General features: G+C 37.2%; 1 protein-coding gene across 2 annotated transcripts in view; it reads right to left on the bottom strand.

Annotated features, from left to right (window-relative positions):
* The window catches only part of LOC138815882 (tRNA-uridine aminocarboxypropyltransferase 1-like), a 134,855-nt gene that overhangs the window by 106,165 nt on the left and 2,409 nt on the right, over positions 1-26,281 (bottom strand). For both annotated transcript variants that reach the window (XM_070005266.1, XM_070005265.1), the window contains exons 2-5: positions 23,131-23,405; positions 21,719-21,856; positions 20,138-20,390; positions 13,979-14,197 (exon numbers count right to left, since the gene is read on the bottom strand). In XM_070005266.1, coding sequence (XP_069861367.1) covers positions 13,979-14,197; positions 20,138-20,390; positions 21,719-21,856; positions 23,131-23,373 — 853 coding nt within the window. In that variant the 5' untranslated portion in view covers positions 23,374-23,405. The remainder of the gene's footprint in view (positions 1-13,978; positions 14,198-20,137; positions 20,391-21,718; positions 21,857-23,130; positions 23,406-26,281) is intronic.

Genomic DNA, 26,281 nt, shown 5'->3' with positions numbered 1-26,281 from the left:
GATGTCTACCTTGCCCTGGAGAGAGGAATTGGCTTTTAACCCTTGTCTGACCTGATCTGATCTGTCACTGGTCTTGATGGGCTGGGACACAGGCGATTCATCTGTGTACTCCTGAATGGCTTGACTAGCTTCTTTGCAGTCCACTCCCTTCCAGAAGGCATGAGTTTACAAGGAAAAAGGAGTTAAAACTGCCTCATTTCTGAACATACAGATGAGCAACAGTTTGACCAGGTAGGGTAGAGTAGAAAGGAGAGGGAGAGAAAGAAGGCGGAGAGAAAGAAGACAGTCAAAGGACCTCTAGATGGGCAGGTAGGATGGAAATGAATCAAGAGAAATATTTTTCACTCAGAGTGTCACTCTGAGGTAATGTACAGGAAATTCAAGAGACAAGAACAAGAATCAGCATTTTGAGGGGAGATTAAAAAGTAAAAGCTTTAAGCCAAAGATGTTTCATTTGCTTACACATATTTAAATGTATCAAAAAGCATGGGATATTTGCATTTGTGGAAAAGCAATGTGGGTTAGATTTTTTTCTTTTTCTTTTCTTTTTTTTTTTTTTGTCATGGGGCCTGAACTCTGGGTCTGGGCACTGTCCCTCAGCTCTTCAGCTCAAGGCTAGCGCTCTACCACTTGAGCCACACAGCACCACTTCCAGGTTTTTCTGCTTATGTGGTGCTTAGGAATCGAACCCAGGGCCTCAGGCATGTGAGGCAAGCACTCTACCACTGAGCCACCTTCCTAGACCAGATTTTTGTTTTCTTAAGACTAAGAAACGCTGCTTGAATCTCCAACTCACTAACTCACAATGGTTAGAAGGAAGTGAGGAGGAGAACCATCAGCCAAAAGAAAAAAATGTTCAAAGTTGATACCTGGTGCAGAAAGTTAAATAGCTTCTACCTTTCATTATGCCTTAGTCTGTCAATCTATAATCAGAGTAGTCCTCTGACTCCAAAACTATTATCCTTTAAAGGAGACAGTTGGTATGGCATATGTTTGAAAACTGAATATATCAGAAAATATCACTGGAACCTATCTGCAATTATCAAGGAAATAAAATGGTTAAAGTCTGATTGCAAAAAAAAAAAAAAATAAGGATAATTTGTATGTTCCCTAAATAAGTTTAACTTTTCCTTTTTAAACAAAATAAATTCATTTACGTAAAGATAAATTTAGGAAGAAGAATTATGTTCCACAATATCTATGGGAATCTTTTTAAACTTTTATAATAAAGTTTTATAATAAACTTTTATTATTTTGTTACTATTATTTCTTTTGCTGGTACCAGGGCTTGAACTCAGGGCCTCACATTTGCTTGACTAGATTGTTCAGCTGTCACTCTGCCACTTGAGACACACTTCCAGCCTAGTTTTTTGATTGGAGACAAAGTCTTGTGGACTTTTCTACCAGGACTGGCTTAGAACTGAAATCTACCAGATCTCAGCCTCCTAATTAGCTAAGATTATAGATGTGATTACAGATGTGTGCCACCAGTGACCGCATCTTTTGTTAAATTTTCAATTTCTACTGCTTGCTAAGAGGGAGTTAAGCTCACTAATTGTTCCCACTCATAGAAAACTTGAACACTGTCAACACACCTGAAGTGACTGATATCTTAAAAGAAAACTCCAAACATTCACTGTGAACAGTGTAATGCGTATTTTTTTCCAAGTGTATGTGTAAATTCCCGAAGATAGATTATATATACTGGGCTACAGTACAAGTCATAACAAATTAAAAAGTAACTGAAATCTGACAATTTGTATTACCTGATCAAATAGGAATAAAAACGTAGGCACGACAAGATATTATTCAGCCCTTAAAAAAAAACAAAAACAAAAACAAAAACAAAAAAGACAACTAAATCCTATCACTTGTGTTAACGTGGATAAACCCAGAGGACATTACATGAAGTGTAACAAACAAGGCACAGAACTGAAAATAGCTGAGTTTAGAGATGTAGAGATTAAAATGGTGGTCATTAGAGGCTGGGGAATAGGAGTTGGACAGATGTTGGTGGAAAAACAACACAGATAGGAGAAATAAATTCAATATACCGTACAACGTGGTAATGAGTTAACAATGTATTGTATCCTTAACAAAAACTGCTGAGAGTAGATTTTAAGTATTCTTACCACAAAAAAATTGTGCATAGTAATGTATGTTAATTAGTCCAATGGAGCCATGCTGCATGTATATGCAGATTTAAAAACCACTGTTGTGCACTAAAAATACAATTCTATTTATCCAATTTAAAAAATATTTTAAAAACCCAAGCAATCACAAAGAAGGTCATACTAAAGCTACCAGCACAACTATGTTTATCGCAGCATTATTCACCATAGCTATGGAACCAACCCAGATGCTCCTCAGTAGATGAATGCATCAAGAAAATGTGATCTATTTATATATATTGGAGTTCTATGCCTCCACCAGAAAGAATGACACTGCCCATTTGTTAAAAAATGGAAAGACTTGGAAAAATTATATTACGTGAAGTAAGCCAGACTCAAAGAAACATATAGGTCCCACGGTTTTTCATTTAGCTGCAATAACTAGTATATGTCTAGGACAAGCAGAAGAGGTCAAAAGCTATGTACATATGACCATATAACCTGATGCTAAAGTGAAATGAACCCCAAGATAGGGACATAAGAGGTTTTATCTTTGTTGCTGTTCTTCTTAATGTACTTATAATGTATTATGTGATATTTTTGTTTCTTTTGTATGTTCTTCCCCCATGGTACAACCCCTGTTGTCACTGTGTTTGATTCTGGTGCCTTCATCTTTTTTTTTCCTGCATCTTGTATATACATTTTTCTAATTTGAGGAGGGGAAGGGAAATAACAAAATGCAGAAATAAGGATACAGGATGACCCATTGTAACAATGAGATGTATAAGACAGTATGTTGAAAATGAACTTCACAACTTTGGGGGGGGAAGGAGTTGGGGAGGTGGGGAGAAAAGGAATAGTAGGGGAAATATGAAGGAAGGTGTAACAATTCTTGGTGGAAAATAGACTCATTACCTTGCTCATGTAACTGTAACCCCTCTGTACCGTATCTTTACAATAAAAGTACATATTTAAATATATATATATATAAATTTTTAATGACAGATGGTCTTAAAGACTGTCAATCCAAATAAGATACTGATTTCTTCACTTTACTAAAGACAAAGATGTGTTTTTTTTTATTTTAAAAAGCTGGCAGAAATAGATGGTAAGTGCTCCCACAAGGGAGAATGACTTTAGAGGCCTCCTCTCTCAAATGATTGAAGTAATTGGAACATTAAGTATGTAGATACTTGCTTTGAACATGAGGATTTGGATAAAAGCTGCTTGTAATAAAGAGCATGCTAGTGTTAAAAAATCTATGAACTGATAAGCATATGGATCCAGAGATTTTAATGTATAAAGTTAAAGAGCTAGCTTTTAGCCAAATTCATCAGTTCCTACTAGATTCCAATTTGTTTTCACTTAACTACAGTCCATTGTTCATCAGCCTGTAATTAAAACCTTCTATACAAGATGATGCACATACTGTGAAATGTTTGTTAGAGAAATTGCCATTTGAAATGGCAACAATTATTAGACTACTATATATTATATGGATAAAAAAGGTAATTTGCAGTAATTTGTAAATCTACTTCAATAAGCACTAAAGTCTTATTTTTAATGTGTGTCTTAAGTTTCAAGACCTAACATCAACAACCTTGAGCAGAAAAAGTAACTGGAAAGTCTTAAGATTTCTTGACTATAGTAAAGGTTGTCAAATATGGCTACCTTCATATAACACAAAATTAAGCAATGAAGAAATTCAGTCAATGACCAGGATTTTTTATATAGTTGTATGTGGCTTCGGGTGAACTAGTTTCAATAATTGCTTCAAATGATGTCAGGGGTGATTATACTGACCTGTTGACTATGCTGAATAAGAAAGTTCTAGAAAGCCTCTTACACATGTCTGGACCTTGGTGCCAATGACTGGAATACTTCAGTTATTCCTGGGTAGCCTTTCCTTCCTATGACTCCAAGGACTTGTCACAGGGGCCTTCTCTTCAGTAGGTTAGCCTGGATTTTTGAAGATCCCATGTCCGGCTTTAAAGATCTTTGTACATTGATTTCATCTGAGAACTAGAATTATAATTTACTCTTGGAATAGCTTCTTAACTTCCATTGTTAAAATAAAATGAGGTGTCCAGACTTAAATTTGGAAAACATTTTTAACTTTACAAAACTATTTTCCAAAAGTAACAAAGACTTCTATTTCTTAAATTCAAACAACATGTTTTCAGGGAAATGTGTTTTGGAACTTAAAAAAAAAAAAGATTATAAAACATTAGAACACATGGTTCCATAAGTACATTTCCTTCCTTCTTTCTTCCTTCCTATGCTTCTTCATTCCTTCCTTCCCTTCCTTACTCCTTAGTTTATCTATCCTTCCTTCTTTCTTCCTATTCCTCTCCTTCCTTTCCTTCTTTCTGTATTTCCTTCCTTCCTTTGTTTCTAATGGACAAAGTGCTTTAAAATCAGAACTTATGAGACAGTCTACTGTTGAGTCTCTAAAATTCCTAAAGTGTTTGCAAAATATGTGCTTGAAAAACTGGAGGGGGAAAACTGTTGCAATAACAAATATTTAATAGTACAAAAGAGAAATATACGTATATATCACAGTAGGAAAAAAAATCCCCTGAAAATAATTTTTTAAAACAGATTGAAAAAAAAAGGTTGTTACCAACAGCAAAAAATGATCACAGAATTAAGATTGAAGGTGCTAGGATAATTTCAACAGTTCTTCATAAGACCTGTAGGCTGGAGAATATTATAAGCCTTTTCCACAGTACCCTGATTCTTAGCCCAAGCCAAAAAGGGCAGGTCTCAAGATTTATAGAAGAAGCTTTTGTACAATAAGCTTTGAGCCTTGGAATAAGCGCTCAAAGATTTTTCTTTATAAGACAACTGTATTGATGAAGATCTCCCCCAACATAGACTAAAAGAGACTTTAGACAGTTAGAAATCATTTTCCAACAAAGAATTGTTCTGGAGCTATCTTCCAAGACTAGGCTGGCTCACCTTCTTACAATAGTTCTTGTCCCATTCTTGTGTAAAAATGTACTTACTCTTTACAATTTTTGCCCACTATGGCTTATACTTAAGTTCTACATGGCACATTTAAATCATATTCATATAGGATAAACTTTCTGTTATTCTTCCTGAGATGGCTTTTCCAAGTCCAGGTTTTCTAAGCTAGGAATACCACAGAAATGAGGGTGGGAAAAACGAAAGGATTGAAACGAAATTTTTCCTAAGGATCCCAAGGCAGGAGCTATTCCTTGGTTCTAGTTCAGATAGTCCTATGGGAGAGCTAATTCATTGCTTTTCTCTGTTCTTCACTCCTCTCTCTGGGATTTAACTACATCCTCCAGTCATCCTTCCTTTTCTAGAAAAAAAAATTAACAGGTAACAGGTAACAGGTCAGAAATTCATTCAAGTTGAACAATTCCTTCCTACTTTATGTGTATCATCCTAGCACTAGCAACTGCCATAAGAAGTTAACAGTTGCCTGGCAATGTCTTTAAAAAGAGACACACACTCTTAAGGCTCATTTTCTAACCTCTGTGTGAACACTAACATTCTATCATTGCATAACTTAGTTAAGTAAATAATTACCTTCTGGTAGGCCCACTCTCTAGTAAGAATCTGTTCACTATTCTTCAAGTTGTGGCTAATTCAAGTTATTTTTTTCTTGCTTCTGCAACAAATTACCACAAATTTGGCACGCATAAGCAACACAACTTATTTTCACATACTGTAAGAGTCCAATACAGATCTCACTGGACTGAAATCAAGATTTTGGCTAAACAAGAATTCCTTTCTGGAGGCCCTGGGGAAACTCTGTATCTTTTTTTTTTTTTTTTTTTTTTTAAGCGTCTTAGAGCCTACCCACATTTCTTTTTTTTTTTTTTTTTTTTTTGTCGATCGTGGGGCTTGAACTCTGGGCCTGGGCGCTGTCCCTCAGCTCTTCAGCTCAAGGCGAGCACTCTACCACTTGAGCTACAACGCCACTTCCGGTTTTCTGGTGGTTTAATGGAGATAGGAGTCTCATGGTCTCTCCTGCCCGGGCTGGCTTTGAACTGCGATCCTCAGATCTCAGCCTCCTGAGTAGCTACGATTACAGGAGTGAGCCACCAGCGCCCGGCTCTACCCACATTTCTTAATTTATGGTTCCCATTGTCCATTTTGCAAAGCTAAAAATGGTGGAATGAAACATTCTCATTTTTCATCACTCTGATATCCTTTTGCATTATCCTTCTTTGAACTTTTTTTTCAGGATGCTTGTGCTTATATGGGGCCTACCTACGTTATCCCAGATAATGTTCCCATCTCACTCACTATTCAAACTAATCTCTTTCGTGTTTCTCTACTATGTCGAATATTTGGCTACCTCAAGAGTTTTGCTCATATTGGGTTTCCCTACCTAAAATACTGCTCTCTTCTTTATTCAAATGGCTAACTCTCTCCCATTCATTTAGATTCCTCTGAGTTTCACCTTATCACAGAGGTTTTTCCCTGACCACCTTATTTTACACTAGTGCCCCTTGCTTGCACTGGTCTATTTTAGTTACGTCACTGTCTCGTTTCACTTTTGGATATCTTACTTAGTATCTTTTACTCATGAATTAGAAGAGAATCTGGCCCCTAGCAGGAACCCAGAACTTTTCATGGAATAAACAAACACATACTGAATGAGCAAATCCTAAGACTTCTCTTTGCTGCCTGCTTGATGCCCTCGTCCATCCTGTTTGGTTTTCTCTTCCATTTTGCTAGAAATCAGTCTTCAGTTCTTCCTAATAATCTTTAACATAAGGATATATGGGAAAATTTTTGAGAACTTGCATGTCACGTGATTAACATTTTTTTTATTTTTTTGTCAGTTAGGGTCTTGAACACTGGGTTTGGGCGCTGTCCCTCAGCTCTTCAGCTCAAGGCCAGAGCTCTACTACTTGAACCAGTGTCACTTCTGGTTTTCTGGTGGAGAGATAAGAGTCTCACTGACTTTTCCTGCCTGGGCTGGCTTTGAACTGTGATTCTCAGATCTCAACTTCCTAAGTAGCTAGGATTGCAGGTGTGAGCCACTGGCACCTGGCTAGATTAACAATATTATGAGGAATAGAACCCAATTTGAAAATTGTTCTCGCTCAAGAGTTCATCACCCCATGTGTTCTAGTTTCCAGAGAAGACCTCTGACATGATTCTTGTTCATGAGGCCCAGAATTCAAGCCCCAGTATCATAAGTAACAAAAACTTATGTACTCAAGTTTTAGGAATTAAAAAACTGCCCTCTACAGTTGCCACTCTCTGGAATTCCCATTACACAAATGAAGAAGCTCAAAAAAACAACAACAACAACAACAACAACAAAAGAAGCTCCTAGATTGATCCTTGATCTTAGTTTTTCCCCCACTTTCTGAAGATCTTAAGTGGAAAAAAAAAAGAACAAAACTCCACATGGGAGTTAAAAATGATCTTTAGAAAGCCAAAACGTCTTGTTTGACTAGTTAACTCACTTTACTAACAATGGCAGAGTTACTGAACAAAGATACTAAAGTCACAGTTAATAAATGAAATCAGTCAAGTGCTGATATGAACATTATAGCATCAATAAGTTGACTTTCTCCATGAAACATAATACTCTACTCTAAATATGCAATGAGATACGTATTATTTGCTAGAGCCAAGATGTAAAATAAGATTGCAGACTGTCAGAACCTCAAGAGTATAACAGGAAAACCTGATGGTTAAAATTAATCTGTAGGGCTGGAAGGTGGCTCAGTGGTAGAGTGCTTGCCTTGCATGCATGAAGCCCTGGGTTCAATTCTTCAGGACCACATAAGCATAAAAAGCTGGAAATGGCACTGTAGCTCAAGTAGTAGAGTGCTAGCCTTGAGCTAAAGAACAGTTCCAACCCCGCCCCCCCAAAAGTAATTTGTATTAAAGATGAGGCTCAAGTGGTAACACACCTTACTAGTAAGGCCCTGAGTTCAAACCCCAGTAAAGCAAGATTTAAAAAAATTGGAGAGGGGAGAATCCCACAAGATACTCAGTATTTCAATGATATACATTTTTATATATGCATATATACATATATACATATATATATATATATAAAACTGAGGCTTGAACTTAAGTTCTTGGAAGTTGGAACTTTCTTACTTTTATTCTACATTTTATCTTCTAATTACTATATTGGTTTTTGTTTCGGCAATTACTTTTTAATTTCCAGGATCTTTCTTATTTATGTCTTTTTTTCATACTCTATCACTGTTTTATACATGCTCTTTTTCTGAAGCTATTTAATGGGTTTTTGTTGTTTCTCTCTGTTCATTGGAATTTTTCCCACCTACCCCCCGCTCCCACATACACACATACCACTATATTCCTCCATTTTTCATGTGGAGGATTTTTATCAAATTTCTACTGGTAATTGGCCATTATATATGGGAGTATTTGCTGGTGGTCTTCAATGTAGTCTCAGTATATATGCAGCTTAACTTTCCATTAGGGTCTTTTAACTTTCAGCATATGGAATCAAAAACAAATTTTAATAATCTAGTAATTACAGAAGATAGAAAATGTACCTAGTGAATTCAAAACATTTGGTGAAATTTTGGAGAAGTAATTTAAAAGAATAAGCTGACTGGTAGTTGGTAGTTACTACAAAATATATATATATATATATATATATATATATATTTTTTTTTTTTTTTTTTTTTTTAATGCTCAAGGCCTACTGTTGGTGGCTCATGTCTATAATCCTATTCAGGAGGCTGAGATCTGAGGATCGCAATTCAAGCCAGCCCAGGCAGGAAAGGCCAAGAGACTCTTATCTTCAACCAACTACCTGAAAACTAGAAGTGGAACTATGTTTCAAAGTGGTACAGCACTAGCCTTGAGAGCAAAGAGGCTCAGGGACAGTGGCCATGCCCTGAGTTCAAGCCCCACAACCTACAACTTCAACAATAACAAAAAAGCTCAAAAATCAGGAAGTGGGTATACAAATGAAATGTGATGGTTGGAGAAGAGTCTTGGGAAAAGACCAAATCAAAAGGCCTCAAAGAAAAGACCAAATAAAGACTATATCCATATACTTCTAAAGGGTGCCTAGAAAGATGAGAAGTTTGTTACGCTTGAGACTTACACGTTTCTACAAAGCGAGTCATAGTGACTCTGAGTACCGGTGAATGTCTACTCTCATCTTTCCCTCTTGCAGCCTCCCACACTGTACTTGCCCAGTAGCTCAACCTTTAGATGAATCCTTATTCTTTTATGCAAATTCTTCAAAAATTATGACATACTTGTAATGAACCTGATGTCCTGACTAAATTCAATTTAGCATGTCTGGCTTTATTAGAAGATATAACCCAGGCTGGGAAAGTGAGGAAGAAAGGCAGAGAAACCAGCAAGAAAGAGAAGCAAAGGCAAACTGGTGAGTGACTGTGCAGCATGACTGCTGTGACATGAAAAGCTGTACACGACACTGTCGGTCTTGCATAGCCAAATGGTACATCTCTGCACCAGCAGGATAAGACAGTGCTCCTATAGCTCTTATAGTTTCAGGAAAAAAAAAAAGAGGAAATTACAACACTCCTTAAGGTCCATTGATCCATTAACTTTGCAACTTCTAGACTGAATCTCTTTTAACAGAAGCCTTCTGACATGGTATTCCTAGTATACATAAGTACTGGATGGGCCAGAGATTTTTTTTTTTTTTTTTGTCAGTCACAGGGCCTGAACTCTGGGCCTGGGTGGTGTCCCTCTGATCTTCAGCTCAAGGCAAGTGCTCTACCACTTGAGACACCGCGCTACTTCCGGCTTTTTCTGCTTATGTGGTGCTGATGAATTGAACCCAGGGCCTCATGTGTTCAAGGCAAGCACTCTGCCACTGAGGCACCTTCCCAGCCCCCAGCCAGGGATTTTGAACATATGGTTACTTTGACCCCAAGCAGAGGAATCACGCAGACCTACTGGGTATCTGTCACTACAAAAAGTGTTATAGCTAAGGTAAAGTGATTGGTCAAGGGCTGAGGAACAATGAGGCCAAGAAGCTTCTCAGGTTTTTGAGATATGTAATATCTGATACAGTATCCAAATACTGAATATCTACTGCCACAATAATGCTGTAAAATAAATAGCTAAGTATTAATGGTATAACAATAGATGTTCTTTGTTCACAGTTGAGTGGCTCTCCTGATGTTGGCTGGAGATCACTTATCTGAGGGTTGGTTATCAGCCAGTCTAGATAGGAGTCAGCCAGGGTAATAAGGGCAACCTGGCTCTATTCTAGGCCTGCCTCAGTTCTCCAACAGGTTAACTTAGCCTTTCAGGTTTATATATCAACAGTCAAAACACTAGAGTGAATAGAAAGACAATACATTTTTTTTAGGCATGTATATGGCTGATTCAGAATGAGAGTGTACTTCAAAGGAACTTGAAAAAAAATACCATCAACAATACAGGGAGAAGAAGGCCATTTTTGTAGCCTGGCATACCAAAAAGAAACAAGACAAGTGCAGCCAATTCATGTTGTTCTAACAGGTATACCTTCCTTTGGATAGAACTTGAGATTTTTATCTGGCTTTGTGACACTGGCTCCTTCTGAAGTATGTGGGTCATCTTTTGTATGTAAGCTCTGAGATGGGAGGGGGGAAGAGCAAATGAATGATAAGATTATTCTCTCTTCTTTTCCTTGTCCCTTTTAATTGCTATGCTTAGTTGATTTGTAGAGCCAGTTAAATGGCAATAGATTTTTGGCGCAGGGAAGTCTAAATTTAGCCCAAAGAAATCCAACTCTGGCCCTGCTTAAATCAATTCAAGCTATCCTCTTATTTCTAGAGCCAAGGTTGAAACATGAAGAAATCTATTTTAATTCCATTCTTGTAATATAACTGTTAAATTAGTAAGCCACTGAGTCTATTTGGCTAAGACTGTGGTGCTAATAATGTTCAAACCTTATATAATCCACATTCCTGTTTATGAATAGCATAATACAAATGGCAATCTCACTAAACCAAACCAAGTCAGAAATCTCAGACTGTAGACCAGTTGTGTGACTTATCAGAAATTAGTTAAATAGTTGTGTGGTTTATCAGGAATTATTTAACTTCTTTAATCCTCAGCTGCCATGTGCATATGTGTTTATACTGCTCTAAAACTATAATATCCCAAATGTCCTATTTCTGGGTACTAATAGGCATTGCATGTTCAAGTAAGTTTAGAGCATGCTAACTTAAATGATTTAATAACCTTATTTCAGAGCTTCTAACAGCTGTCAATTAATTGGTTGTGATTTTATTTATTTATTTATTTACCAGTTCCAGTGCTTCAACTCAGGGCCTCACACTGGCTTGGCTTGTTTGCTCATGACTGGTGCTCTACCATTTGAGCCATGACTCCAATCAGTTTTGAAAGCGGTTTTCTTCTTAGTTAATTGGAGATGGGAGACTCATGGACTTTTCTGCCCATGCTAACTTCAAACTGTGATGCTCCAAGTCTGAGCCTGATTAGTAGTTAGGATTACAGGCATGAGCCACTGGAACTCACCTGCTTTGACTTATGAATCTACAAGAAGTAAATACATCTTTCATCAAAAACCTGTTTTTGTTTGTTTGGGATTTTTTGGGGGGGTAGGGCTTAAAGTCAGGGCTTAGGCACTGTCTGTGGGCTCTTTTTTACTCAAGGCTAGTACTCTATTGCTTTGAGCCACAGCTCCACTTTTGGTTTTCTGGTGATCAACTGGAGTAAGAGTCTCATGGCCTTTCCTGCCTAGGCTGTCTTTGAACCACAATCCTCAGATCTCAGCCTCCTGAATAGCTAGGAAAACAGGCATAAGCAACCAGTGCCAAGCAAGACTTGGGCTTTATTTTTTCTTCCATAAACATGATATGTATCCCAACAGTGTGTATTTACTTATATACAAAAAGAGAAATGTGTACTGCTATTTTTAGATAGTCAGATACCAAAAACAAAAAAGAAACAAAAAAAAAAACAGTAGGCAACTTCAAATAAGAAATGTTCTTCAAATGGATGAAACATTGAGAAACATTCATCAAATGGATGGGATGAGAAAGGGTTAGGAAAAGTAATTAGGGCGAAGGCTGTACCTTGGGCCTTAGTAACAAATGAAATCGGTTATTGCCCATAAGTGAAAACAAGCAGGGATGTGAACCAAGAAATATAACTGAGATGAGTGTTCAGGAAGGGAAGGACATGTGATAGGTAGCATTCTGTTACAAGGACATAGTCAAAGCATGCCTACCTTGCAAGAAAGGAGCCGGGTAAATAAATGGTTTTCATTTCCCTCTCAACTTCCTATTTGTTGAATCAAACCCAAGGCCAGAGGGTAAGGGAACCTACCTCACACAGCAGAGAGCAGAACATAAAAGAGAAGAGGGTACATCCAGCGGGCCCAACAAAAGGCATCCAGGATGACTGGGCTTTGTTCACCAGCAGCTACTTCCACGAGATTAAGTGACGTCCTCAGGATTCAGTCCCTCTATCTGGACACTCTGCAGTCCTTTCCCAGATTCACTCTAAGACTGGCTCTTTTCACCTGGTAGCATAGGTGGCCACCATCAGTTCTAGGCTTATTCTTAATTCACAATTCCAAATTAAAACAAAAACCATAGCACTTACATTGTAGGTGCTACTAAAAGACCCTATTAGATACACGTTCAGTTACTTCTCACAGTGATTCTATCTAAAGTAAGCCACTCTATCCCTCACTCTTTGTGGATGAGAAACCTGACATGACAGAGGTGTGGCATAGCTGAGATTGGGCTGTCTAGCTTTGGAGTCTGTGCATTTAACCATGGTATCCCATTGCCTTTTACCAATTAAACATCTTGAATGCCATCCCTAATGCTTATCAGAATGGACTTGGGTGTTCTTGGTCTACCAAAGTAGGGCTTATGTCCATCTTTGTGGCAGGACCACGTGATTATTAGCAATTCTTTTTCCTTTCAGTCCTGGGACTTAAATTCAGGGCCTGAGCACTGTCCCTGAGCCTCTTGGTACTCAAGGTTGAGCCACAGCATCACTTCCAGCCTTTTCTGAGTAGTTTATTGGAGATGAAAGTCTCACGGATTCTCCTGCCTAATCTTGCTTTGAATCACAATCCTTAGGTTCCAGTCTCCTGAGTAGCTAGGATTATAGGCGTGAGCCACTGGTGCCTGGCTACTAGCAATTTTATCCTAAAAAAAAAAAAAAGTTAGGCAGATACAAAAGGCAGGAAGTATCCAGCAAATGCAGTATGTTATTTTCCAAAAACTCATTCTGCCTGTTTTTGTGACTAACCTCAAACAAATCATGCTTTACTTCTTTTTCTGTTAAGCAAAGAGATTCAAGCAGGGTACCAGTGGCTCATACCTCTTACCCTAGCTATTTGGGAGGTAGGAATCAGGAGGATCATCTCAATCAATAGGTGGCATACAGTGACATGTGCCTGTCATTTCAGCTACATTAGAGGATGAGATCAGGAAGGCCAAATATGGAATGAATGCTAGATCCTCACTCAACCGGACATAGTAATTCCATGCCTGTTGCCTTAGCAGTGTAAACAGGTGACTGGATTATGGTTCACATCGGCCCAGCCATACACAGGAGACACTACTGGAAAACTACTTAAGTCAAAAGGCCTAGGGTTATGTATGGCACAAGGAATAGAGTGCTAGGCAGGTGCAAAGCCTTGGGCTCAACCCCAGAACACACACACGCACACACACGCACACGCACGCACACACGCACGCGCGCGCGCGCGCACACACACACACACACACACACACACACACAGAGACATTTTCTAAATCTAATATGATTATCTCCCAAGAATAAACAAAGCACAACTGTAAGTTTATTAATGTGAGGAAAAGAAAATGCCAGATGACTTGTTAACTAATGGATAAGTTTTGTTGCTTCCTTACCTCCAGAGCATTTGGCATTCTTTATCAACTGGTACATAAAAGAATAGAAAAATAACAGATTGTCATATTGTCCTTCGTATTTCTCTTTTAATACATCAGTGTGGTAGCCCACTAGAAAGTAATAAATGGCTTCAATTGTGGAGAGGAAAGTGTCGGGCTTCCCTTTTTGATGGCGCCAAAAGCAAGTTTTTCTCGTTTTCAATTCAACTTGTAACAACCCTGCCAAAAAGAAAAAGAAAAAAAATATAACTACTTACTAACTACAGCACTGATACAATAATGATTCCTTTTAATTAGTTCAAGAAGTGTTTAAAAGAAACACTGATATGAACTGTTAATAGTAATTCCAAACAGGGTAATTTTTTTTTCTTTAATCTTTGGTCAGGTGTGGTCTTGAATTCGAGATGTGGGTTGCTGTCCCTGAGCTTTTTGCTCAAGGCTAGCATACTACCACTTTGAATCACAGCTTCACTCCAGTTTTCTGGTGGTTAATTAAAGAGATAAGAGTCTCGTGGACTTTCCTGCCCTGGCTGGCTTTGAACTGTGATCCTCATATCTCAGCCTCCTGAGCAGCTAGGAATACAGGCATGAGCCACGAGCCCCCAGCCAGAATATTACTTTAAACGCTTCAAAAAACACATAGAAACAACATCAGATGCAGAATAAAATCTTAAGATAGTCACCTCCCACTCTTAGACCTTGCAGCAAAAAAGTAATCAACATTAAGACCTTCCAGTGATTTTTAACCTGTGACAGGACTAAATTCACCAAATTTCAAAAGGCTTTAATAAACTCAAAGTATCATGTGAAACAGAGAGAGAGAAGGTGGGGCAGCCTAATGGTCCTTAACACTGGTAAACATTTACTTCTAAGCTATCCCTTTAGTTCTATCTTCAGAAGCAGAATATTGTCACTGTGCTCTGACATGATGAAAGAGGAAATGATACATGAAGCAGTAGTCATCTTCTGCAAGCCCGGTGTCAGCAAACAAACCCACAATGCTTTCATAGCACCTTAGACTAGTGCTCAGATTCACACTGTGTTTATCTGCCATTCTCAGCAGCTTATTTTAAAGTGAGACTTTTTTTTTTTTTTTAATTGCTCACTGGCCAATAAGGAATGATTTCCTACTGTCACATATCACTTTTACTTAAATGCTACACCACAAATGTAGCAGAAAGGGACAAGAAATAAGAAATTGCATGTTATTGAGACATGAAGAAACTAGTATTTAATAGTCTGAGGAGTAAAGAACAAAGACAATGAAGTAGAGAGAGCATTTAAAGAGACAGTGCAAAGCCACAGATCCAGAAAAATCACCACTTAGAGCTATCTAGGGTACTGTGCAAAACCCCAACAATGCAAACAAGATTTTAAAACTAGCCGCTAAAAAGGGACAGATCATGCACAGAGCAATGATCAATAAAATGAGGAAATTTTTCATTAGCAACAAAAGAACACTAAGGGCACTGTGATCATTTCTTCAAAGTGTCAAAAGAAAATAACTGGCCTAAAAATCATGTACCCAGCAGAATAATACATCAAAGAAAAGAGAGAAAACATTAATAGACAAAACGAAAATTAAACCTGTGCCAAGAAGAAACCAAATGAAAGGAATTCTTACAGGATGTAAGAGCAAAAGACAATATAAAATAAAAGAATGCTGAGCAAAGAGAACAGTAGTAAACATTTACTCAAGTCCAAATAAATGTTGTCTTATAAAACAAAAAATAATAAAAATATCTAATTTGTGGGCAGACAATAAAACAAACAACAAAAATAATGAACAGAACAATAACATTGTGAATGAGACTGAATGACACTTCCATGTACTGTGTCCTCATATTGTTCAAAAGGATGAGTTATTGTTTAGCTTTGAACTTTTTAAAGTGACCCACACACAATTCTTTAAATGAATCCAGATAGGCATATTTAAAAATAGAATTAAGAAAAAAATTTTCACTCCAAGAAAAGCCAGGAAAGGAGAAAATAGTAAAGAAATGGGACAAGGAGGATTAAAAAAAATCAAGATGGTAAGAGATCCAATATATAGATACAACAAATATAAATAAACTTGCCAGTTAATAACACTATCTAGGATGACCTTGACAATGTTTCAATTCGATATTACATTGGAGGGTTTAGTTAACATAGTAAGAAAGAAAAATAAAATTAATTAGATGCCCTGGGAACCAGTGGCTCACACCTGTGATCCCAGCTACTCAGGAAGCTGAAATCGGAGATTCACAACCCAGGCGGGAATGTCCATAAGATACTTATCTCCAATAAACTTCTCAGAAAGTCAGAAGTTGCTATAGCTCACGTGGTAGAATGCTAGCCTTGAGGAAAAAGAAGCTCAGAGACAGTACCCAGGCCCTGATCAGGTTCAAGCCCCACAAATGACAAAAAATAAAATAAATGTTTAAGAACTGGAAAGTAATCAAATTGGCTTTTTCGTAGAGAAAATACAAAAAAAAATCTACAAATTATTAGAAATATAGTATCTTTAGGTGGAGGAAGATTTAAGACACAAAAGGTACTAAACCTAATATCCATTAATTCTAAGACTTTTTTTCTCAAAAGTTACCTTAATTTAAAAGATGAGACAAACTTCAAGGTACTTCAAACATTCTAGAATATATAAAGAATTCTTATATATCAGTAAGAATGGACAATTAAAATAGAAAAGTGAGATATGAGCATTTGGCAGGTATTATTTGGCAATATATCCACATAGCCAAGTAAAGAAAGAAAATACTTCATCTAGTCACCAGAGAAATACATATTAACACAATAATATACCACTTAACACAGACTAGATTGGCAAAATCAATTATATAACAATACCAAGATAAGAAGAATTATGAATCAATAGGATCTTTCATATGTTAATGATGGTAGCACACATCTACTCATTTTAGAAGCAATTTGGAATTATATATAAAGCTAAAAATATTTATATTCAACAGTCCAGAGATCAATTTCTGAAGCAGCTTGTATGTGTGCAAAAATGTTTGCAATAGCACTACTTATAATATCAGAAACAAGTATTTCAATAGAATAAACTATAGTCTATTCATATAACCAGATACTATATAGCAGTGAAAATGAATGAATTACCATCAGGACAACACGGGTAAAATTCAGAAACAAACTGATGACTTTTGAAAGCAAGTACAGAGAAAACAATGTACAAGTTCAAAACAAAGCAAAAATAGGTTAATATGTAGCTTATGAATACAGATGTACATAATAACACTAGAATCTAGAAATCGAAGACAGACAGACATAATTCAAGAGCATTGTCAGTGGGAAAGGAAATAGGAGGAAAGCCATGAAGGATGGCATAGAAATTAACTGAACCTATTCTGGTGCATGGGTTTTCATTTATTCCTTTTATCATTATGCTCTGTAACTGTAGATACTCTTCTAGATATACAGTAATTTATTTCAAAACATAATAACCTCACTTTAAAAAAGATCTTTGTTGGTGACAGAACTAGAGCTGAAAGTCAGATCCCAGACTAGTTTAGATTAAAACAATCTAATCATGTCAATGAAAGGCTTATTCCTTAATCATGCCACAGTCTCTGTGGATAAAAAATTCAATTTCTAGGGGTTGATATTTAAAGGAATTTCTCTAATTTCTATCATTCTCATGTACATAATTTAGATCATATGAACAACTCTGTGTGTGTGTGTTTGTGTGTGTGTACAATGGTACTAGGGTTTGAACTCAGTAACTAGACTCTGTCCCTTAACTTTTCCACTCATGGTGCTCTGTCCCTTGAGCCCACAGCTCCATTTCTGGCTTTTTGCTAATTGAAGATAAAAGTTTCATGGACTTTCCTATCCAAGCTGGGTTCAAATCTCAATCCTTAGATCTCAGCTTCCTGAAAAGTTAGGATTGTAGGCTTGAGTCAAAATAGTGCGTGGCTACAATACCATTATTAATAATTTAGGTTATCTCCCACAAAAGAAGATCATCTTTCCTCTATATTTTCTCAAAGCTTCTTTTGGTGAATCTTGAGGAATGTTAAGTCATTCTACACTTGTAGTTTTAACCTGACCTTCCACAATTAAGTTAGGCATTCCACTTTCTAGTGTTTTATTCATGTAGATAGTCTCATTTTACATTTTAATATTATAGGAATTTTGTTTCTTTTATTTCATGAGTCACTTTTTCCTCCTAAAATTCTTAGTTCCCAATAACAATAATTTTAAGTTACTTTACTTGCCCAGGTAACACAACCAGAAATTCAAAGCACAGAAGATAATACTATCTCTCTTATTTCTTTATACCTTTTACAGTTCTTGAGGTTTTCTCAGTAGTTCCTGTAAAAGTTGGGGGCGGGGGGGCTGGTGGTGTTATGGTGCTTTGCGAGTTATTTGGTGGCTTTGTTCATGCTTAGAAGGCAAAGAACCACCGAGTTGGTATGAGGCAGTAGTTGCTAAAAGGTTCAACCTGGGAGAGCTTCTCCCAGGCTATTGTTAGAAATATGAGTCAGCTAGAAAAGAAAGTTTGAGATACTTCACTAGAGTCTGATTCTGTGCTAAATCAGTTCCAAGCTGAAGTGCATGACAGCAGCACATTTAACTAGGTTAACACAGTTTGAACCTTTGAGATGCCTATGCATGGAATGAGGTTGTTTTGACAGTCTGAGTGCTGTCTGTTTCTACATATGAGAGAGGAAGTAGAGGATACTACAGAGCACAAGACCCTGAAGAATCTTGCTGCCTGTGTCTACAGGGCAACAAACCCCTAATGCCCTATTCTTTGAAAAAGGGAAAGGAAGCACTGCCAGTCACATTCCTTTACATGTTTATGGCAGCATGTTTACTCCTCAGTTTGAAGCTTTTTTTTTTCTTTCTGAGCTATTTTTCCTTAGTATTACCTTATATGGTAATTGCAAGAATCAAATGAAAGATCCTAAGTGAAAACCCTTGGAAAAAAAATCTAAGTGGAATTACACTGGTAGTGTTCAAGTCTGTTTGCACTTTAGGTTTGCCTAAAATCAGACTTATCCGAAAGATTTCCATTATTTCTTCCCATTTCACATAGCCTAATTCAATTCTGTGCTAGATCACAACTTTTCAAAGGGAATTCTGATCCCTTCAATACCATAAGTTTTTACAGGCAGATTTCCCTGTATGTTCTAATTTGATCCCAACCTCTCTGGTTCCTAAGTGTACCACAAGGAATAACTGGAGCGAGCTTAGCACATATTATCTTTATGCATGTGAAATACCAATAGGTTTAAAATCCCCTTGATAGTGAAACTGCTGTTTTGTTCAACACTGCACCAACAGTAGCTCTGGATGTTTTACCAGTGTCAGAATAGAACACTATTAGCAATTACAGCAAAACAATAGATAAAAACTGCAATAGTCACAGACAACCCTGAATTTATCCTCATATATAATTATCCTAGACAAAGCATTTAACAATCTTAAATGTGAGGAGTTAAAATGTTGTTTTGTCAAGGGGGTAAAATCTACAAAAGACATTTTTTTCATCAATTAGGGGCATTTGAATAAAGACTGCATATTAGATAATATTGTGGAATTTTTGTTGATTTTCTTAGAAGTGCTAATGGTATATTTTATTATGCATGAGACTGTACTTATTCTTTTTTTAATTTTTTGGTAGTGCTGGGATTTGAACTCAAGGCCTAAAATTTGCTAGGCAAGTACTCTATGCTTCCAGTCCTTTGTGTTACTTTTTTGAGACAGAGTCTCTGTACAGGTTTGTATCTGGATCTAAATCCACTTACTTGAAACTTTCCACTGTAGTTAGGATGACAGGTGTGTGCAACTGCATCAAGTTTAGGGATGAGAAGTGGCCACTTTTCTGCTGGGCTGGTGGCAAACTGTGGTCCTAATTTCATCCTCCTAAATAGCTAGGATGACAGGTCTGGGACTTTGGCAACCACCTATAAATATGTATATTCTTGGAAGATGTATACTTAAGTATTCAAAAATGTCACAAGGCTATCATTTGCTTTCAAGTGCACCCAAATTACAGGTAATATAAACACATACATACAGATATGACATAGAAAGAAAAGAAAGGAAATGTGCCGAGTGCATAGATATCCTTGTGGTTTTTCAAATAAAAGTTGGCAGGAGAGAAATAATCCAAAAAAACATTTTTCTTACCTTGAAGTCGCTCATCAGTGAATATTTTGTTTGTCTGGTTCCAGGTGCTGTCTATGAAGATAATTTTTTTCAATGTAGTGCCTCTACTCTCCTTCAAATCACAGCCCTCCTGTTCTTCAGTTTTCTTGCGTTTAAAAGACTGCTTGTCAGGGTCATCATTTTTGCCTCTAACTTTACTTTGAATCCGTTTTTGTAGATGGAAAGAAATATCTTGTATTGATACAGACTCAGGTCCAGGAAAAACAAGTGCCACCTAAAAATGAAGAAACTCACATTAGCCATGTGCTACTGGAATCTGCAACATCAATTCTGATTCACTTAAAATTTTTAGGAACAAGCCAGTAGGTTGGCCCTGTTATATGTGTTTGGTTTTTTGTTGTTGTTGTTTTTTGTGGGTTTTGGGGGTTTTTTTTGTTGGTCATGGGGCTTGAACCCTGGGCCTGGGCACTGTCCCTCAGCTCTTCAGCTCAAGGCTAGCACTCTACCACTTGAGCCACATCACCACTTCCAGTTTTCTGAGTGGTTTATGGGAGATGAGTCTTACAGACATTCCTGCTGGGGCTGGCTTTGAACCATGATCCTCAGATCTCAGTCTCTTGAGTAGCTAGGATAACAGGCGTGAGCCATTGGCATCTGGCCTAAATGTCATTTTTGCTTAAACAAAGAACATAGTGGATTGATGAGAAAATGGTCTAAAGGGCCTTTATAGATACTATTAATGCCAGGATTAACAGAGTCATACAGTCATGGGGATACATGCCTATAATCCCAACAACACTTGGCAGGAGATCTTGAAGTCAAAACCAACCTGGACTACAGTAATAATAGTAATAGTAGTGTGTACACTGTAGTGTGTTCCATTTAATTGATATAAGTGATATCTAGTTGATCAGACAAGTAAATACAAACATATTCCTGGATCAAAACTGCTATCACTTACTTACACAATTTTCTAAATAAATTCAATCAAAAACAGTTTGTAGAATAAATGAATATACAAATTTTTAATTTTGTTTCTAAGTGGCTCTCATTTACTAAAGCTTCCATGAAACCTAAAAGATTTATAGCTTTTTTCTGAAGTATCCAAGGCCTTATTGTTTGACATCTATTACAAATTTACTATTTCGGCAAGCTGACTACTATCATTCATTCTGCAAGTGTGACAATTCCACATTATGTGAAAATCAACTGAGAAGGTAGAAATGAACAAGAAAGATTATCTGAGCAGCCAAAAGCAATATTAGAAAGGCTGTGTAGTAAAACTCTTGATTCAGGAAGAATTCCTGAAAATCCTTTCTTTTCTTTTGGACACACTCCAACATTTGTGATTTGGTTTCCCAGTATACATCAAGTTAGATCATCTATATGTATATAAACAGAAAATGTTGGAGGGAGGAGAAGGCATAATAGCTTAGGATCATTTGAACTGTGAAGAAACCAATAGAGAAAATAGTATATTTAATGTTACATAGGAATAATACTAGATTTTCAAATTAATAATTAATAATGTTCAAGTAAGTTCAGAAATGCATTCAAGTTAGTTTTCATATTCAATGTGAAGAACTATAATAAGCTACTCACTTGATGGTCTTCATATTCTGGAATGCAAGGGTAAGTGTATATATTTACAAACTCAGGTGCTAAGAGCTTTGCATGTATAGCTGTACTTTTGCCATCTGTTTCATTTGGATGTTTAATAATGTCAATCTTCAATGGTAGCTAAAGCAAAAACATCAAAAAGAGGCATGAATAAAAAAATTCTCATTTTTAGTAATACAAATCTTTAGCAACTCAAATTACTTCCTCCATGTTGTCAATCATATGCTAAAACAATGCTAAACTCAATGAGTATAAAATCTGCTCTTAAAGCAAAGATTCTAATGTTATTTTCATCTTAGTTATTTATATGGGTATTGAGTCCAACTCCTCACATTACAGTGTCCATGCCAAGAACATTTTTTATAATTCCTATAAACTCTAGGTCTGCTTATTTTATGCTATTTTAAAGGGAAACACAAGATTGACCAATTCAAATTTCAAATTTAAGCTGAAATTCTGTTCTATCTCCTCTCAAACCAAAGGTATTTTTTATGATGCACAGCGTAGCTTGAAGCACCACATTTTAACAGTACAAATTAGATTACCAACAGGAAAAACAGTAATAGAGTAAGGCAAGGTGTAACCTCATCCCACACGTAACTCTCAAAATTATCTGGCCCGTTTTTTCCTTAATGGTCATTTGTTTGTTCACTGTCTGTTATGGATTATGTACTGCCTTTGATAAAAAATAATACTCCCTCAGATTTCTTGAGTTAGGACTTTCTATTATTTTACTCTTGAATTTTCTTTCTCTTATTATTATGGGATTGTGGGACTTGAACTCAGTGTGTAGGCACTGTCCCAGAGTTCTTTTGCTCAGGATTGTGTGCCAGAATACTGAGCCACAACTCCACTGCCAGTTTTCAAGTGGTTAATTGGAGACAAGTGTCTCAGAGGGACTTTTCTGCCCAGGCTGGCATTGAACCACAATCCTCAGATCTCAGCCTCTTGAGTAGCTAGGATGACAGGCATGAGCCACCAGTGCCTGGCTTGATTTATTTTTTTAAGCTCTCTTTATTAATGCCTGGATAAGTCCTGTATTCAGTCATCATTATGGAAATGAAAGCCAAGTTACAGTCCCACACAAAAGAACTCCTGAGTCATAGCAACTGCTCCTCTGAAAAAAGTAGCTTGGGAACTGATATATACAACAGTATGCCTGAATCTTAAAAATAAGTGCTATGAGAAGACAGATGATGAAGAGTACAAAGTATATGGTTCCACTTACATGATTCTACAAAATGCAAATTACAATGATACTCAATGGCTAAGTAGTTTCATGGGACACCATTTTCAATAATATGAATCATCTTCATGACCAAAAAAAACCCTTATCAATTATATGAGAGTAGGCATATGTAAGGCATATGACTTGCAAGCAATGAATTTCTCACCTTCACAAGTGGAATCTGTTCAACAGGTACATTTTCTACTGGGACGTAACACGTGTAGCAGTAGAACATCCGGGAACCACCACACTGGAGACACTTTGATCTCCCACTTTGCTGAGCTTTCCGAAGAACTTCTTGCGATGCTAAGCACAAGTTTTGAAAGGGCTCTTCTGACTGTTTTGGGTCCACAACTGTTGAATTCTTTTCTTCACTTTCTTTAGGATATACAGATTGATTGAGAGACATTTTTCCTTCAAACCAAAGTTTAACAGCAACACCTACAACACAAAACACAGATGCACCATTAAAAGAGAGGGGAGGAAGAAAAATTACAAATAAACGTTTTACTCTCCCTCCAAAACCAAAAACAAACAAAAATCTCAATTTAATTCATAACTGTGCGCTGGTTTTAGTATTTATGGTATACTTTAATAGTACTTTAAATAAACAATAAAGATAAGAAATCACAGTTCTCTACTTGGGCCATTTCTTCTACAAACATAGAAAAGTGTTATCTTAGACAAATTATATCAAATATAAAATTTAGGGAATAAAACTCCATTTTTCTAGTACCCTTTTTGTTCCACAAATGACAATTTTGCTTTATAAGTATTAGGAATTCAATGGCTTTATGTTTGTAGCAATCAGAAATATAGTGAACTCTGTAAATGGAATTGACATTATAGGAGGGTGACATCAAATCTCATGTTGAACTCTAATGAAAATAGAAGTTTGAAGTTACAGCACTCACACTCACACACTCACTCTCACTCACACACACACACACTTCCTGCATTGTAACTCAACCTTAAATTCTAATCTTAAACTCTTCAGAAGGGAATCTGGGAGTGCTGAGATTCTCCATCCAGTCTATTAGCTCTCATCCCTAGGCAACAGTTGCCATTAAAAAACCAAAAACATATGAGGGCCTGAAGACTTCCACCCAGCACAACAAGAAGTTTGCAGAAAGGCATTTATCTGCATGCCTGGAGGGTGGCATTCTTCAACTGCAAAAAGGATGAAGCTCCCAGCTAGAGAAACTTCCAGATTTCCTATATTTGTGTCCTTTAAAATAACCTTTATAAATAAACAGGCAAGCATAGGTACAGTGTCTCCCTGACTTCTGTGAACTACTCTAGTATATTAAATGAATGAGGAGGGGCTTTTGAGAACTTCAATATGTAGCTGGTAAGACATTCTTAAAGCTGGGTTGCAAGTGGGTGTAAAGTTGAGGCAGTCTTGGGGGCTAAACCCTCGACTGAGGGTGACCTCCAGTTAGAATTGAGTTAAAACAGAAGACAGTCAGCTGATGCTGGTTGCAGAACTGCATGCTTGCTAATAGGGACACTTTCCAAGGTCACAGAAATTTTCCATGTGATTGTGCTGGGAAAGTGAGAGAAAAACAAGACACTTTCCTAACACCGGTAAGTTATTACCAAGATAAATTCTCGCCAACTTAAAACATACTGTCCCAGCCGGGTGCTGGTGGCTCACGCCTGTAATCCTAGCTACTCAGGAGGCTAAGATCTGAGGATCGCGGTTGAAAGCCAGCCCAGGCAGGAAAGTCCGTGAAACTCTTATCTCCAGTAAACTGGAAGTGGCACTGTGGCTCAGGTAGTAGAGCGCTCGTCTTGAGCTGAAGAGCTGAGGGACAGCGCCCAAGCCCAGAGTTCAAGCCCCAAGACCGACAAAAAATAAAATAAAATAAAAACATACCGTCCCACTTGCCAGACATCAGTGGTTCATCCTGTAATCCCAGCTATTCAGAAAGCTAAGATCTAAGGATCACAGTCCAAAGGCAACCAAAGCAGGAAAGTCTGTCAGACTCTATCTCCAATTAACCACCAAAAAAGCTGGGCTCAAAGTGGTAGAGCACTAACCTTGAGCAAAGAGCTCTGGGACAGCTCCCAGGTTCTGAGTTCAAGGCCCAGGATTGGCACCCCCCCAAAAAAAAAATTACTACCAATGGTAGTTTGTAAGAGTTTAGAAGATACAAAAGTTTACATAGTAAAACCATTAATCTCCACTCAGTCTCAGAATTTCTATTGATTCCTAAGTGTGTATATCACACACACACACACACACACACACACACGTGTTCAGGTTTTTTAGTTCTAAAAATACAATAATAATTTTCCCACTTAATATTTTCAAGGAAGGATGATGGCTGCTAATGCATACCCTGAACGCAAGATATCTTTCAAAGCAGAAAAATGAGCAAGGCTCTATTGATTTACATGCATTCCATAGCAGTAAAATGATTCTCTTACTATAAACCCTACAGTAATGGGGTGTTTAACTATGATACTCCAAAAGCACTTTGAGGACAAACACCCATAGGAGAAATGCTGTGACTCCAACAGGAAAATTTCTTTCTGTGGTTACCAAAATAAAAAGTGAACAAAAAATTCAGGAAAACAAATGCAACATAATTTGGTAACTAGATGTTTGTGACACTATGAACATAATCACTTATGAACATTTCCTTTTCAAAATTATAAATCCCAATGAGCTTGTGACACAAAGATATGTAAAGAAAAGGATGTTTTTCCTGAGGGAAAAGGAAAATGTGCTTCACAAATTCACCCAGAAGAAAAAGAAAAAAATACAGAAAATATTTTTGCTGCATATTAATTATGCACAGATTTACATGAATAAAGTTGATCAGTTGGAAGTGGCGCTGCGGCTCAAGTGGTAGAGTGCCAGTCCTGAGTGACAAAGACAGATTGTCATTGCCCAGGCCCTGACTTCAAGTCAAGTACCAACACAAAGAAAAAAGAAATGAAATCCTAAAGGTGCTCAAAGAAAGTACTATTTGAGAATAATAGTCTAATCCCTTCTTCCAGACTCACAAATGAAACACATTATGCAGTGATTGCCATTCCAAATCACCTGCCTAAAAATGGCTTCCATCTTTGTGAGGATGCCCTTTGTGACAAAGAGTACAGGATATTTAGCTGCCATCCTTGAGTCTCAGAATCACATGCAAATCTTGTTTCTTACCCCTAGAAAAACAGAGACCTCCAAACTTTTCATACAATCACAAATGCTTTGCAGAGACCATCTACAGTCCCAAGAAGAAAACTGAGAAGAGAGCCTATTAGTCCCCAGAAATGAGAAGTTCTTTAGCTAACTGTCAAGTATTACAAGCCAA

Source organism: Dipodomys merriami, unplaced genomic scaffold, assembly GCF_024711535.1.
Source record: "Dipodomys merriami isolate MVZ:Mamm:240054 unplaced genomic scaffold, mDipMer1.0.p SCAF_679, whole genome shotgun sequence".
NCBI lineage: Eukaryota > Metazoa > Chordata > Mammalia > Rodentia > Heteromyidae > Dipodomys > Dipodomys merriami.
Note: the sequence above shows the minus strand (reverse complement) of the source record. Positions and strands in the feature narration are given on the sequence as shown.